The sequence below is a fragment of the Marmota flaviventris genome, chromosome 5, assembly GCF_047511675.1.
Source record: "Marmota flaviventris isolate mMarFla1 chromosome 5, mMarFla1.hap1, whole genome shotgun sequence".
In the NCBI taxonomy this organism is placed as follows: Eukaryota; Metazoa; Chordata; class Mammalia; order Rodentia; family Sciuridae; genus Marmota; species Marmota flaviventris.
The window spans coordinates 17,892,187-17,903,691 of NC_092502.1; the positions used below are offsets into that span (position 1 = coordinate 17,892,187).

The following is an 11,505-nucleotide window of genomic DNA, read 5'->3' on the forward strand; positions in this document are numbered from 1 at the left end:
CCTACCCCCGCAACAACAATAACAACAACAACAAAAACCCTACAAGCCCAAATCCTCATGAACATAGACATAAAAATCTTCAGCAAAATATTAGCAAACAGAATTTATAGCACAGCTGAGCCTGATGGTGCATGCTGTAATTCTAGCAACTTGGGAAGCTGAGGCAAGCTGATTCCAAGTTTGAGGCTAGGCTCAGCAACTTAGCCAGATCCTCAGCAGTCTTGTCTCAAAATCAAAAAATAAGAAAGGTTGAGATGTAGCTCAGTGGTAAAGTGCCCGTGGGTTCCATCCCTGGTACATACACTACACACATACAAAACTGTCAACAAAATCCGTAGCATGTTAGAAAGATTATTCAGATTATTCACCATGATAAAGTAGGATTCTTCCTAGGTATACAAGGATGGTGTAGCAGAAGCAAATCAATAACTATGACAAACCATATCAAGAAAACATAGGATAAAAACCACATCATCATTTCAAGAGAAAGAGAAAAGTTATCTAATAAAATTCAAGCCATTAGGCATGGTGACATTATAACTTTAATCTCAGCTATTTGGGAAGCTGAGATGAAAGAATCCCAAGTGTGAGGCCAGCCTTCACAACTTAGTGAGATCCTGTCTCAAAATAAAGAGGAGCTGGGATTGGGGTTATGTCTCAGCAGTGCAGTGCTTGCCTTGCACCTGTGAGGCCCTTGGTTCAATCCTCAGTACCACGAAAAACAATCAGTCAATCAAACAAAAAACAACTTGGGATGTAGGATGTAGTCAGTGGAAGAATGCCAACCTAGCATGCACGTGGGCTTGATCCCTATCATCAACCAAAAAAATTTAAAAACCAAAAAAACCTTCAACATTTCATGATTAAAAAATGCTGAACAAATGAGGTATAAAACATGTACCTCAATATAATAAAGTCCATTTATAATAAGCCAACAGTGAGCATATTGGGAAAAGTTGAAAGCTTTCTAAGATCCAGAAAAAGATAGGGATGCCCACTTTCAATCAAAGTAGTACTAGAAGTACTAACTAGAGCAGGAAAAAGAAATAAAACACATCCAGACTGGATAACATAAAGTCAAACTTTCATTGTCTGTAGATGACATGATCTCACATATAGAAAACTACAAAGGCTCCACCAAAAATTTAAATTAGAGAAGTTGCATGATACAAACTCAACATCCAAAAATAGGTATCAATATTACTCCCTAATCGTTTACTACATGAAAGAGAGAAATCATGAAAGCAATTTCATTTATGATAGCTACAAAAAAATTTAAGGAATAAATTTAATCTAAGATATAAAATATTTCTACAGTGAAAATTATAAGGCACTGATGAAAGAAATTGAAGAAGATACAAAAAATTGGAAAGACATCTCATGCTCTAGGATTGGCAGACTTAATATTGTTAAAATGTCCATAGTACCCAAAGTGATCTACAGATTTAATATCATCCCTGTCAAAATACCATAGCATTCTTTACTAAACTACAAAAAATTATCCTAAAAATTCCAAGAAACCACACCCCCCCCAAATTGTCAAAGCAATCTTGCACAAAAAGAGCAGAACACAAAAAGGCATTACACTACCTGACTTTAAAATATACTACAAAGTTACAGTAATCAAAACAGCAAGGTATTGAAATAAAATTACACACAGAACAATGGATTAGAAGAGACATAAATAAACCCATACATCCACTGCAAACTGGTTGTCAACAAATGTGCTAAGAATAAGCACTGCAGAAAGGACTCTCTTTTCTATAAATGGTATGGGGAAAAATGGGTATCTACCTTCAGAAAAGTGAAACTAGACCTTATCTCTCACCAGCTATAAAAATCAACTCAAAATGGATTGAAGATTAAACTTATGACTCAAACAATGAACTAGTAGAAGAAAGCAGACAAAATGTTTTAAGACATTGGAATCAGAAGATTTTTTTGAACCAGACCCCAAAAGCATAAGAAGAAAAAGTAAACAAGACAAATGGGCTTGCATCAAATTAAAAATCTTCTGCACAGCAAAAGAAACACTCAACAGAATGCAGAGACAACCTACAGAATGAGAGAAAATGTTTGCAAACTATACATTTAACAAGGTTTGTTTTGTTTTTTGGTGGTGCTGGGGATTTAACTCCTGGCCTTGGGCATGCTAGGCAAGTACCTTACTACTGTGCTACATTTCCAGCCCTTCAAACAAGATTCTGATATCAAGAATATATAAGGAACTTCAAAATCTCAATAGCAAAAACCCAAATAATCTGATGTAAAAATGGGCAATAGATCCAAATGGACATTTCTCAAAAGAAGATATAAGAATGGTTACCAGATATATGAAAAGGTGCTCAATATCACTAGTCAAGTAAATGAAAACTTAGTCATGTAAGAATGCCATCATCAAAAAAATTAAAAATTAAACAAGTGCTTATGGTGATGTACAGAAAAGTGAACCATTGCATACTGGTGGTGAGAATATAAATTAGTACAGCCATTATGGAAAACTGTAGGTTTCTCCTTAAACAAACAAACAAACATACAGACAAATACACCATGTTTACTGCAGCACTATGCACCATAGCCAAGAAATGGAATGAAAATGAAAACACCTAACTGTATATTTACTAATAATGGATAAAGAAAATGGTCCATATAAATCATGGAATACTGTTTAATCATAATGAAGAATGACATCCTGTCATTATGACAACATAGATGGAACTAGATATCATTATGTTAAGTAAAGCAAGCCTGGCACAGAAAGAAAATACCACAATATCATTCATATGTAGAATCGAAAAAAGGTTATCTTATAAAGTTGAAAACAGAATGGTTATCAGAGCAAGGAATATTAAGGGTAGGCAGAGAGGGGAAAGATTAGTCAACGGGCAGCAAGTTACCATTAGGTAGGAATTAGGAGTTCTGATGTGTTATTTTACAGCAAGGTGACTACAGATAACAATTATATATGGTAAACCTCAAATAGAAGAAAGAGCCAGGCATGGTGGTGCATACCTGTAATCCCAGAAAATCAGGAGATTGAAACAGGAGGTTCACAAGTCCTAAGCTAATCTTAGCAATTTAGTCAGGCCCTGAACAACTTAATAAGACACCATCAGAAAACAAAAAACAAAAAGGGCTGGGGCTGGGGTTGTAGCTCATTAGTAGACTACTTGCCTAGCATGCATAAAGCACTGGGCTCGATCCTCAGCACCACATAAAAATAAAGATATTCTGTCCATCAAAAACTAAAAAATGAACATAAAAAAAAAAGCACTGAGATTGTAGCTCAGGACAAAGTGCCCTGGGTTTCTATTCTCAGTGTGGGGTGTGGGGGGAAATTCTGTATGTTTTTGCAATAACTGAGAAGATAGATATGTTTAACCTGATTTAAACATTACACAATGTGTGTGTATACATATACACAAACATATATACATACATATATATATATATATATATATATATATCTATATACACATATATGAACACCACGAGGCAGTCAATGAATGTGTGCCATTTTATGTTTTTACTTATCAGATAAATAAAACAAAATAACTGGTTACACTTAATAATTTCTTTTATTCACTTACAGTTTCCCCTCAAGTTGTGCTATTTTCCCCTGAGACTCTTCCAGATTCTTCTGAGTAACCAGCAGCTTCATTTCCATGCCTTCTTGTTTAGCCATCATACTCTACACCAGAGAAATTTGTTTTAAGAAATTTGAGTGCTTATATGTGTAATAAGAATTGTAATGCATTCCACTGTCATTTATTTTTTTAAAAAATCACTAAAAAAAAGAAAGAAATTTGAAATATTTAGATCTAGACACAGTAATTTACCAAAGGTACTACTCACCCTCATTTTTGTTTCTCTTTTGTTTCTAAGTTTCATCAGCTCCAGGCTTAGCATTCTTATATTTTTCTGGTTACCATCTTCCGAAAACTAAGCACAATAAACATGCAAAAAATTCAGAAATATTTTCTGCTATGCCAAATATAAAATCATTTAAATACTGATTATTCTACCTATCATTGTAACTATTATTTGCCTATACTATACTTTGGTAGAGAAAATAGCTTTTTATCAACATAATTACTGATTCCATACTAATATTGTTTTTGTCCTTTTCTTTCCTTAATGTGACTTTCTGTTTTATTTCTGAAACCCTCTGGGTGGTTACTTACATTTATATGCTGTAAAATCCACAGCAAACCTCTAAAATTGCCTCTTCAAGAGAATTTACTGATATGTGTTGGCTTACTAAAACTAATCACCTGGTAAATCTGAAATATGCAGAATACCGGTTCCGTCCCCAGCGTACTAAATCAGAAGGCTCCCGGGAATAGCCCAGGTTACTGCTCCCTTCCCCATGCTTGAGTCTAACGCACTTTGACTCTCTAAGTGAAAAGAGCCCTGAACATTACAGGCTCTTAATTAGTGACTCTTATTAAACTGAACACAGATTTACATCCTCCCTCAACTTCTATAACAAGCATATGAGGACCATGTTCAGCTCTTTAAGATCATGAGTACATTAATATTGATAAATGCAGATTATTTATTGAACATTACTTATTCTATTAATTCATTTCCCACTTTATTCCCATAAGGACTAAAGATAGAAGCATGCTGCTATGCTATTATGTATTTCAGAGAAAGATCTTTAAAATGAGGTCAAAATGTAAAGTCTGTGATTTTTATTGATGTTAATTGGGGCTGATTATGAGAGGTGAGAAAATGTGAAGACATTAAAACAAAAAGTAACTTGTTTGTTTATAACCACTCATGTGCCAGACAACCTAATAAAAAAGAGAAACACTAGTTACTTGAAGTATTAATATTTAAGGTACATTCAGAGAAAGAAAAGGGCTCAAACAGAGCCTTCAATTCCCAAACAAGAGAAATGAGTTTTCTCAACATGCTTATTATTTATTTGATTTTAAGTGTTATCATGAGGTTCAAATACCTTAGATTTTAGTAGTTCATTAGTTCTAGTTAAGTCAATAAGCTGTTTTTCCAGTGAAGCATTGTTTGCAGAGAGAGATGTTTTTTCCCTGACTACAACATTTAACTTTGCTTCCATCTTCTCCAACTCATTTTCCATATCCTGGATCCTCTTGTCTTGAACACCACGCTCCTGGACGAGGACACGAATCTGGAGAAAACAAGATCATAAATGAATAATTCGCCAATAAAATACCAATGTAAATAAATGCTACTGGTAACAAAAGCATTAAAGCTTCTAGAAAAACCATGAGTTTTGACACCATGCTCTCATAGATATTCTTATTTTATCAGTTATTTGAATAATAATATTTACCTTATTGTAAATCTTAAAAATCTGCATGCATCTTAAGAACTGAAGAACTTTGTCATAAATTTCCAAATTCAATTAAGCTGTCTATTCACTTTAAAAAAGTATTTCTACCTATTACAGCTCTTCTTTTCTAGTTCTAATTACACAAATATTAATTATAGTTTGAGATGGGGACTCTTTCTTATTTTGAGAAGGCAGAACTAGGCTGTCAAGTACAATGTAGTAGGCATCAGCCATAACTCTTGCCGTTACTAACTAGTAGATTAAACAAAACAAAATAAGAAAAGACCCCAAAAGCCCTAATATTTGTCAACAGAAATGTAGAAGCCAGAGACAAGGAAATCCTACAACTTTAAAATGATCGGGGAAAATCTTTGCACCTAAAATTCTATACCAAATGAAATAATTTATGCAAGCTATCAGTTCTGATCCTGACACTACCACTCACTCACCAATTAGTTCACTGTGACTCAGTTTTTAGATGTTAAGTATCAATTGCATGTATCCTCATTGACATGTATCCTCAATAAAATGACAATGAGTATTATTAAATACAAAGGGATCAAAGCAACCAGAGAAAAGATTCACAATTATTTTGGTATATTCTTGGTTCTAAGATATCATTTGACTGTGATTAAATGGAAAGTCTTAATATAGCAAAAGAACATGTCCACCACATTCTTGTTAGTCATGGAAGTACGGAAAAGACTGGCAGAGAAGCAAAGAGTACAGTGAGCAATTTAGTATTGTGAAAGATAAGTGGGTTCTTTAGGTCAACACTGCACATACAAATGTCTGCCATGTTATAAATGCACTGCCCAGTAGAGGCAACTGAGCAGTTAAAATGTGATTAATGCAACTGAGGAACTAAGTTCTGTTCAGGATTAATTTAAAAACAACCACATGTGCTGGGCACAGGGGTGCACGTGTATAATCCTAGCAACTTGAGAGACAGAGATAGGAGGATTGCAAGTTTGAGGACAGCCTCAGAAACTTAATGAGACCCTGGGGCTGGGGATTTAGCTCAGTGGCAAAATGTCCCTGGGTTACATCCCCAGTATACACCTACCCCTTCCAAAAAAAAAAAAAAAAAAAAGCCAAAAATAGCTAGATGTAGTGAGCATCTACAATATTGGACAGTACAGTTAGCATAACTTCATCACAGTCCATCTAACCTGCTAGAATTGTATGCTCCACATGTTAATTCTCTAGCTATGTTGTCTTAACAAAGAATGTCATACAGGAAGAGTATACACTATAAATATTTGACCCACTCATCTGTCCATATATTGTAATTTTAATAAATGGACACAGATTGCCCAAACTACAACAGAATCTTAGTTTCTCAGTTGTATGTGATACTTTTTCCGTAATACAGCATATTTACTTTTCAATAACAGTATTGCTCACCTCTTTTTCTAGTCTCTTCAAATCTTTATCATTCTTTTGAGATTCTTTCTGTTTAAAAGCCAAAGAATAATTATAATCAAACTTAAGCACAAGAAATATCACGTAAAATTTGATTTTTAGCTATCTGAAAAAATTAAGGGTTTTCCAAATAGTTAATTTCTATTTTAAAGAGTTCACTGAGTCTGCGAAATATTTTGTAGATCACTTATTTGGTTAAGTGAAGGAAAGGTTCTTAAAATCTCAAAATAAGCCATGAATGGTGGGGCACACCTGTAATCCCAGTGGCTCAGGAAGCTGAGGCAGGAGGATCAGGAGTTCAAAGCCAAACTCAGCAAAAGCAAGACACTAAGCAACTCAGACCCTGTCTCTAAATAAAATACAAAACAGGACTGGAGATGTGGCTTAGTGGTCAAGTGCCCCTGACTTCATTCCCTGGTACCCCCACTCCCCAAATATCTCAAAATACAGCCAATAGCTGTTTCTATGAAGCCCCGTTGAGGGTGGTGGGGGGCAGGATAAATGGAAGTTTATGGATAAACTACTGACTACCTATCTTCTAATGTTAAATAGCAACAACACATTTTGATTATCCAATCTCATACAGAAAAAAATCTTTTAAAATCAACTTAAACTTCAAATATGCAATTCCAGAGAAATAACAGAAAAATGTAAACAGTAAAATCTGATTCTAAGATCAGGCGTGGTGACGCACAATTGTAATCCCAGTGGCTTGGGAGGCTGAAGCAGGAGGATCATGAGTTCAAAGCCAGCCTCAGCAACAGTGAGGTGCTAAGCAACTCAGTGAGACCCTGTCTCTAAATAAAATACAGAAAAAGGATGGGGATGTGACTTAGTCCTTAAGCCCCTGAGTTCAATCCCCTGTACAAAAAAAAAAAAAAAAAAAAAATCTGATTTTCTCATTACCTTTATCCTAAGACACACAATTTCACACTACATCTTTTTATATACAACAGCTTTTCTGATGTAGTAGCTAGAAACAGTATTGATTTTTGCCATCTAAAAATGGAAGAAAACATCTTAAATAAAATCTGTTTATTTGTTTCTACATTGAGGGGAAGGCACACCAATCTCATGTTTTATTAATTTTTAAACTGATATTATTTTGTATTAGAAAGTCTATTATTTGGGAGTTCTACACATACTTGTGTAGTTAGAACTACAGTTTTCTCAAAATACTACAAAAAAAAAAAAAACCCTATACAATTCAAGTGGCAGTAATTAATGAAAGTATCATATAGTTTGTATAGATTTATAAGAAAAATTTATCTAGATATAGAAATGACAGAAAAATAGTAATCATTTTGTAATTGTGAACTAAGGGCACATTTAAATATAGATTTAGTAAAGTCCAAGGCAGAATATAAAACTTGAAAGAGTCCTAATGATAACTTATTCCATCTATTTACAGATTTAATTATAATTTTGATTTATACTTATAACTCATTCTAATTACATATAATACTCTTTGGATATGTTTTCAATGATAATTGATAAGCCAGATGGTAGTAAAAGCTCCTCACCTTTAATCTCAAAGTCTTAGCTTTTTTAGCTGAAGAAGGCACGGTACTATCTTTGTCAACACTAAGATTTTGTTGAGATTCTGCAGAAAAATGAATTGTACCAATCATAGTTAGTATTTACATGTTTCTACCACACAAAACACAATTTCTATATTACTGCAACTAAAAACACAGCAATATAAAGTTATTCTTTTCTTGATAATATATTTCTAAATAATTAATTGTACAATATCTATACATCTAAAAACCTTTCTCATTTTCCTAATATTCTTCAAGAGAAAGGTTAAGGAAATAACCAAAGAGAAAATTACATATCTATGAGTATATTGCTTAATATACAGTATGATGATGAAAGCATTATTTTGTATCTGATTCTTTCATAAATCCACCAAGAAAGTGTAAATATAATTCTAGTTTTATATCTTTTGAGATGCAACAGCAACTTTAAATTTAAATATTGTCATTTAAAACTTATAAAATAATATAACCATTGTTTTATTTTGGGGCCCATTACCTTTTTGTTTTTTAAATCTCTGTGATTTCTGAAAGGATACCGGTCCTTTAGATATTTCTGAAGTGTTAACATCATAAGCACCTGGAGAGGGTGCACAGCCTAGAAAACACAAAGTATCAATGTATTATATAATATTATTTATGATGTGAAGTTAAAACCATGTCATGATAATGTGAATATAAGTGTAAAAATGCCATTTATAATTGGATTCTTTGTTTCTGTAAGTGTAACAATAGCACCTATTTGAAATGATGAAGAACAATATCCTAATCTTGCCTTTTCTATAGACTGGGTCAAAGGAAGAAAAATCATATGATTTTGTTGTTCTTATTTTTTGCAGTACCACTGAGCTACATCCTCAGCACCCACCCCCCACACACTTTTAAAGAAAGCCTCCCCTGGGGCTGGGATTGTGGCTCAGTGGTAGAGTGCTCGCCTAGTGCGTGCGAGGCCCTGGGTTCCATCCTCTGCACCACATAAAATAAAATAAAGGTATTGTGTCCATCAACAACAACAACAACAACAAAAAGACAGTCCCCCCTGACTTTTTTTTTTTAAAGACAGTCTCACTAAGTTGCCCAGGCTGACAACTTATACATTAATATATACTGTATATTAATGATGCTGTTACCTCAACCTTATAAGCAACTGGGATTACAACAGGCATGTGCCCCTGAATCCAGCCCATAGTTTTGTTGTTAAGAACTAAATATACAAAATAAAATATTTGGTACAACTGTCTTCAAATAGAGTCACTAAGATAAATACCATGGGATTCTAGGAATCATAACTAAAATGATCTAGCCTTAGTATATATACTTAATGGAATACTACTCAGCTTTAAAGAAGAAAAATAGTAAAAGAAGAGTAAAATTATGGCATTTGCCAGTAAATAGTTGGAGCTGGAGAATATTATGCTAAGCGAAATAAGCCAATCCCACAAAACCAAAAGCCAAATGTGTTCTCTAATATGCGAATGCTAATTCACAAAAAGGCAGGGGGGCACTAGAGAAGAACAGCATTTCCTTAGATTAGGTAGACGGAAGTGTTAGGAGGGGAGGGGAGGGGATTTGGGAATAGGAAAGATAGTAGAATGAAACAGACATTAGTGTGTGTGTGTGTGTGTATATGTGTGACTACATGACCAATATGATTCTACAACATATACACTCAGAAAAATGAGAAATTATATCCCATCTATGTATATCAAAAGTGCATAAATGCATTCTACTGTCATGTATAACTAATTAAAACAAATTTAAAAAATTTAAAAAAAAAGTCTGTAATAAAAATTTAGAGTAATAATATATCTCTGGCTAATATCAACATGTATAGATGATATCAACTACAATTGGAATGCAGAGACAGAAAGCAATTGCACTAATAACAAGTAGAAATTTTTAGTATTTACTAAATGCCGCCATTGTGCTAAACAGGTTAGAGATATTATTTTATTCAATCCTTACAAAAACTTTACATGTTAATTTATAGATAAGGAAATTGAGGCTCTAGAAATCTATAGTCATATTATATGAAGTATGAACTATACTATAGTTTTACTTTCAAAAAGTTCATACTGTGTAACCTCATTTAACTGGAGTCCCAAATTTTAAGGAATTTCAGGGTGCTTACAGGTAGCAGAGTTGAGATGGGACTCTCAGGATTTAAATATTAGCATAAAGCTTTAGCTGATTTGAAATCAACAGGTTAGATCTATTCTCTAAAAAGCTATTTACTTGTTTAGATTCTCATGTAAATAAAAAAGGGAATATCAAAGAACATTGACCATTCCAAGCAACTACTACTGTCCCTAAAATATTTTTCAAATAGTAGATAAGCACTCATTAGTAGATTCAACTAGCACTGAAAAAAAGTAAAACATAATAGAAAATATCAGAGTAGCTCATAAACAATAAAGTTAGGCATTTTTTTTTCTAGAATTTGTTTTAATTCTGTGTGTAGAAATATAAAATATATTGTCAATGGGGTGGTTTTCCTAGTTTCTCTGAGGATTTGTCACTTATGTAGAGAAATGCCTTTGATTTATGGGTGTTGATTTTATATCCAGCTACTTTGCTGAATTGATTTATTAATTCTAAGAGATTTCTGGGTCCGGGCCCATGAGGCGACGATGGAGGCAGGAAGGCTTTTACCCAGCGCCTGACTTCCCAGACAGGGAAGCTGAGGACATGGCAGGAGTGTTTGACACTACCTCAGGACCAGGGGAGACGAACGCCTCCCACCCTGTTCCCTTCGCCCCAGGCATTCTTCGTTGCGCTGCTTAGGAATATTCCTCCCCGTCAGAAGGAAAGGTCCTCGGGGCAGGGACACTGCTTCACTGACCACTGTGTCATTCGCATCCTTAACATGCTTGGCGTGTGTCACGTTTATGGGAAAATAAAAAACAGGGAGCCCCGGCCCTTCCTAAAGTCGCCTCAGGCTCTCCCGGGTGAAGGGGACCAAAAAGGGCGAGAAGCGTAAGGGCATCTCCCGTCCCTCCGCTGCCAGCCCGCACCTCCCTACGTACACACCTGAAGGATCATTGAATCGCTTCAGCGGCGCCTTAGGAAAAGACATGCTGACAGCCGGCTTCCCAAACGAAGCTAAATCTCCTGAGCGATTGCCGACAGCTACTCGTTTGAATTCAAATATCCCCGCAGAATCCCCGCCCACCAACATATTAGCCAATTGGAGAAAACCAAAACCCCGGGGCAGACCAATCA

At 34.7% G+C, this 11,505-nt stretch overlaps 1 protein-coding gene across 3 annotated transcripts in view; it reads right to left on the bottom strand.

Moving 5' to 3' along the window:
* Hmmr (hyaluronan mediated motility receptor) overlaps positions 1 to 11,424 on the bottom strand; it is a 29,282-nt gene extending 17,858 nt beyond the window's left edge. For 2 of the 3 annotated variants that reach the window (XM_071612004.1, XM_027938676.2), the window contains exons 1-7: positions 11,314 to 11,424; positions 8,783 to 8,881; positions 8,269 to 8,348; positions 6,728 to 6,775; positions 4,967 to 5,155; positions 3,856 to 3,942; positions 3,591 to 3,691 (exon numbers count right to left, since the gene is read on the bottom strand). In XM_071612004.1, the coding sequence (XP_071468105.1) occupies positions 3,591 to 3,691; positions 3,856 to 3,942; positions 4,967 to 5,155; positions 6,728 to 6,775; positions 8,269 to 8,348; positions 8,783 to 8,881; positions 11,314 to 11,359 (650 nt within the window). In that variant the 5' untranslated portion in view covers positions 11,360 to 11,424. The remainder of the gene's footprint in view (positions 1 to 3,590; positions 3,692 to 3,855; positions 3,943 to 4,966; positions 5,156 to 6,727; positions 6,776 to 8,268; positions 8,349 to 8,782; positions 8,882 to 11,313) is intronic. The other variant, XM_071612005.1, reaches the window with a different exon arrangement.
* Positions 11,425 to 11,505: the final 81 nt, after the last annotated feature.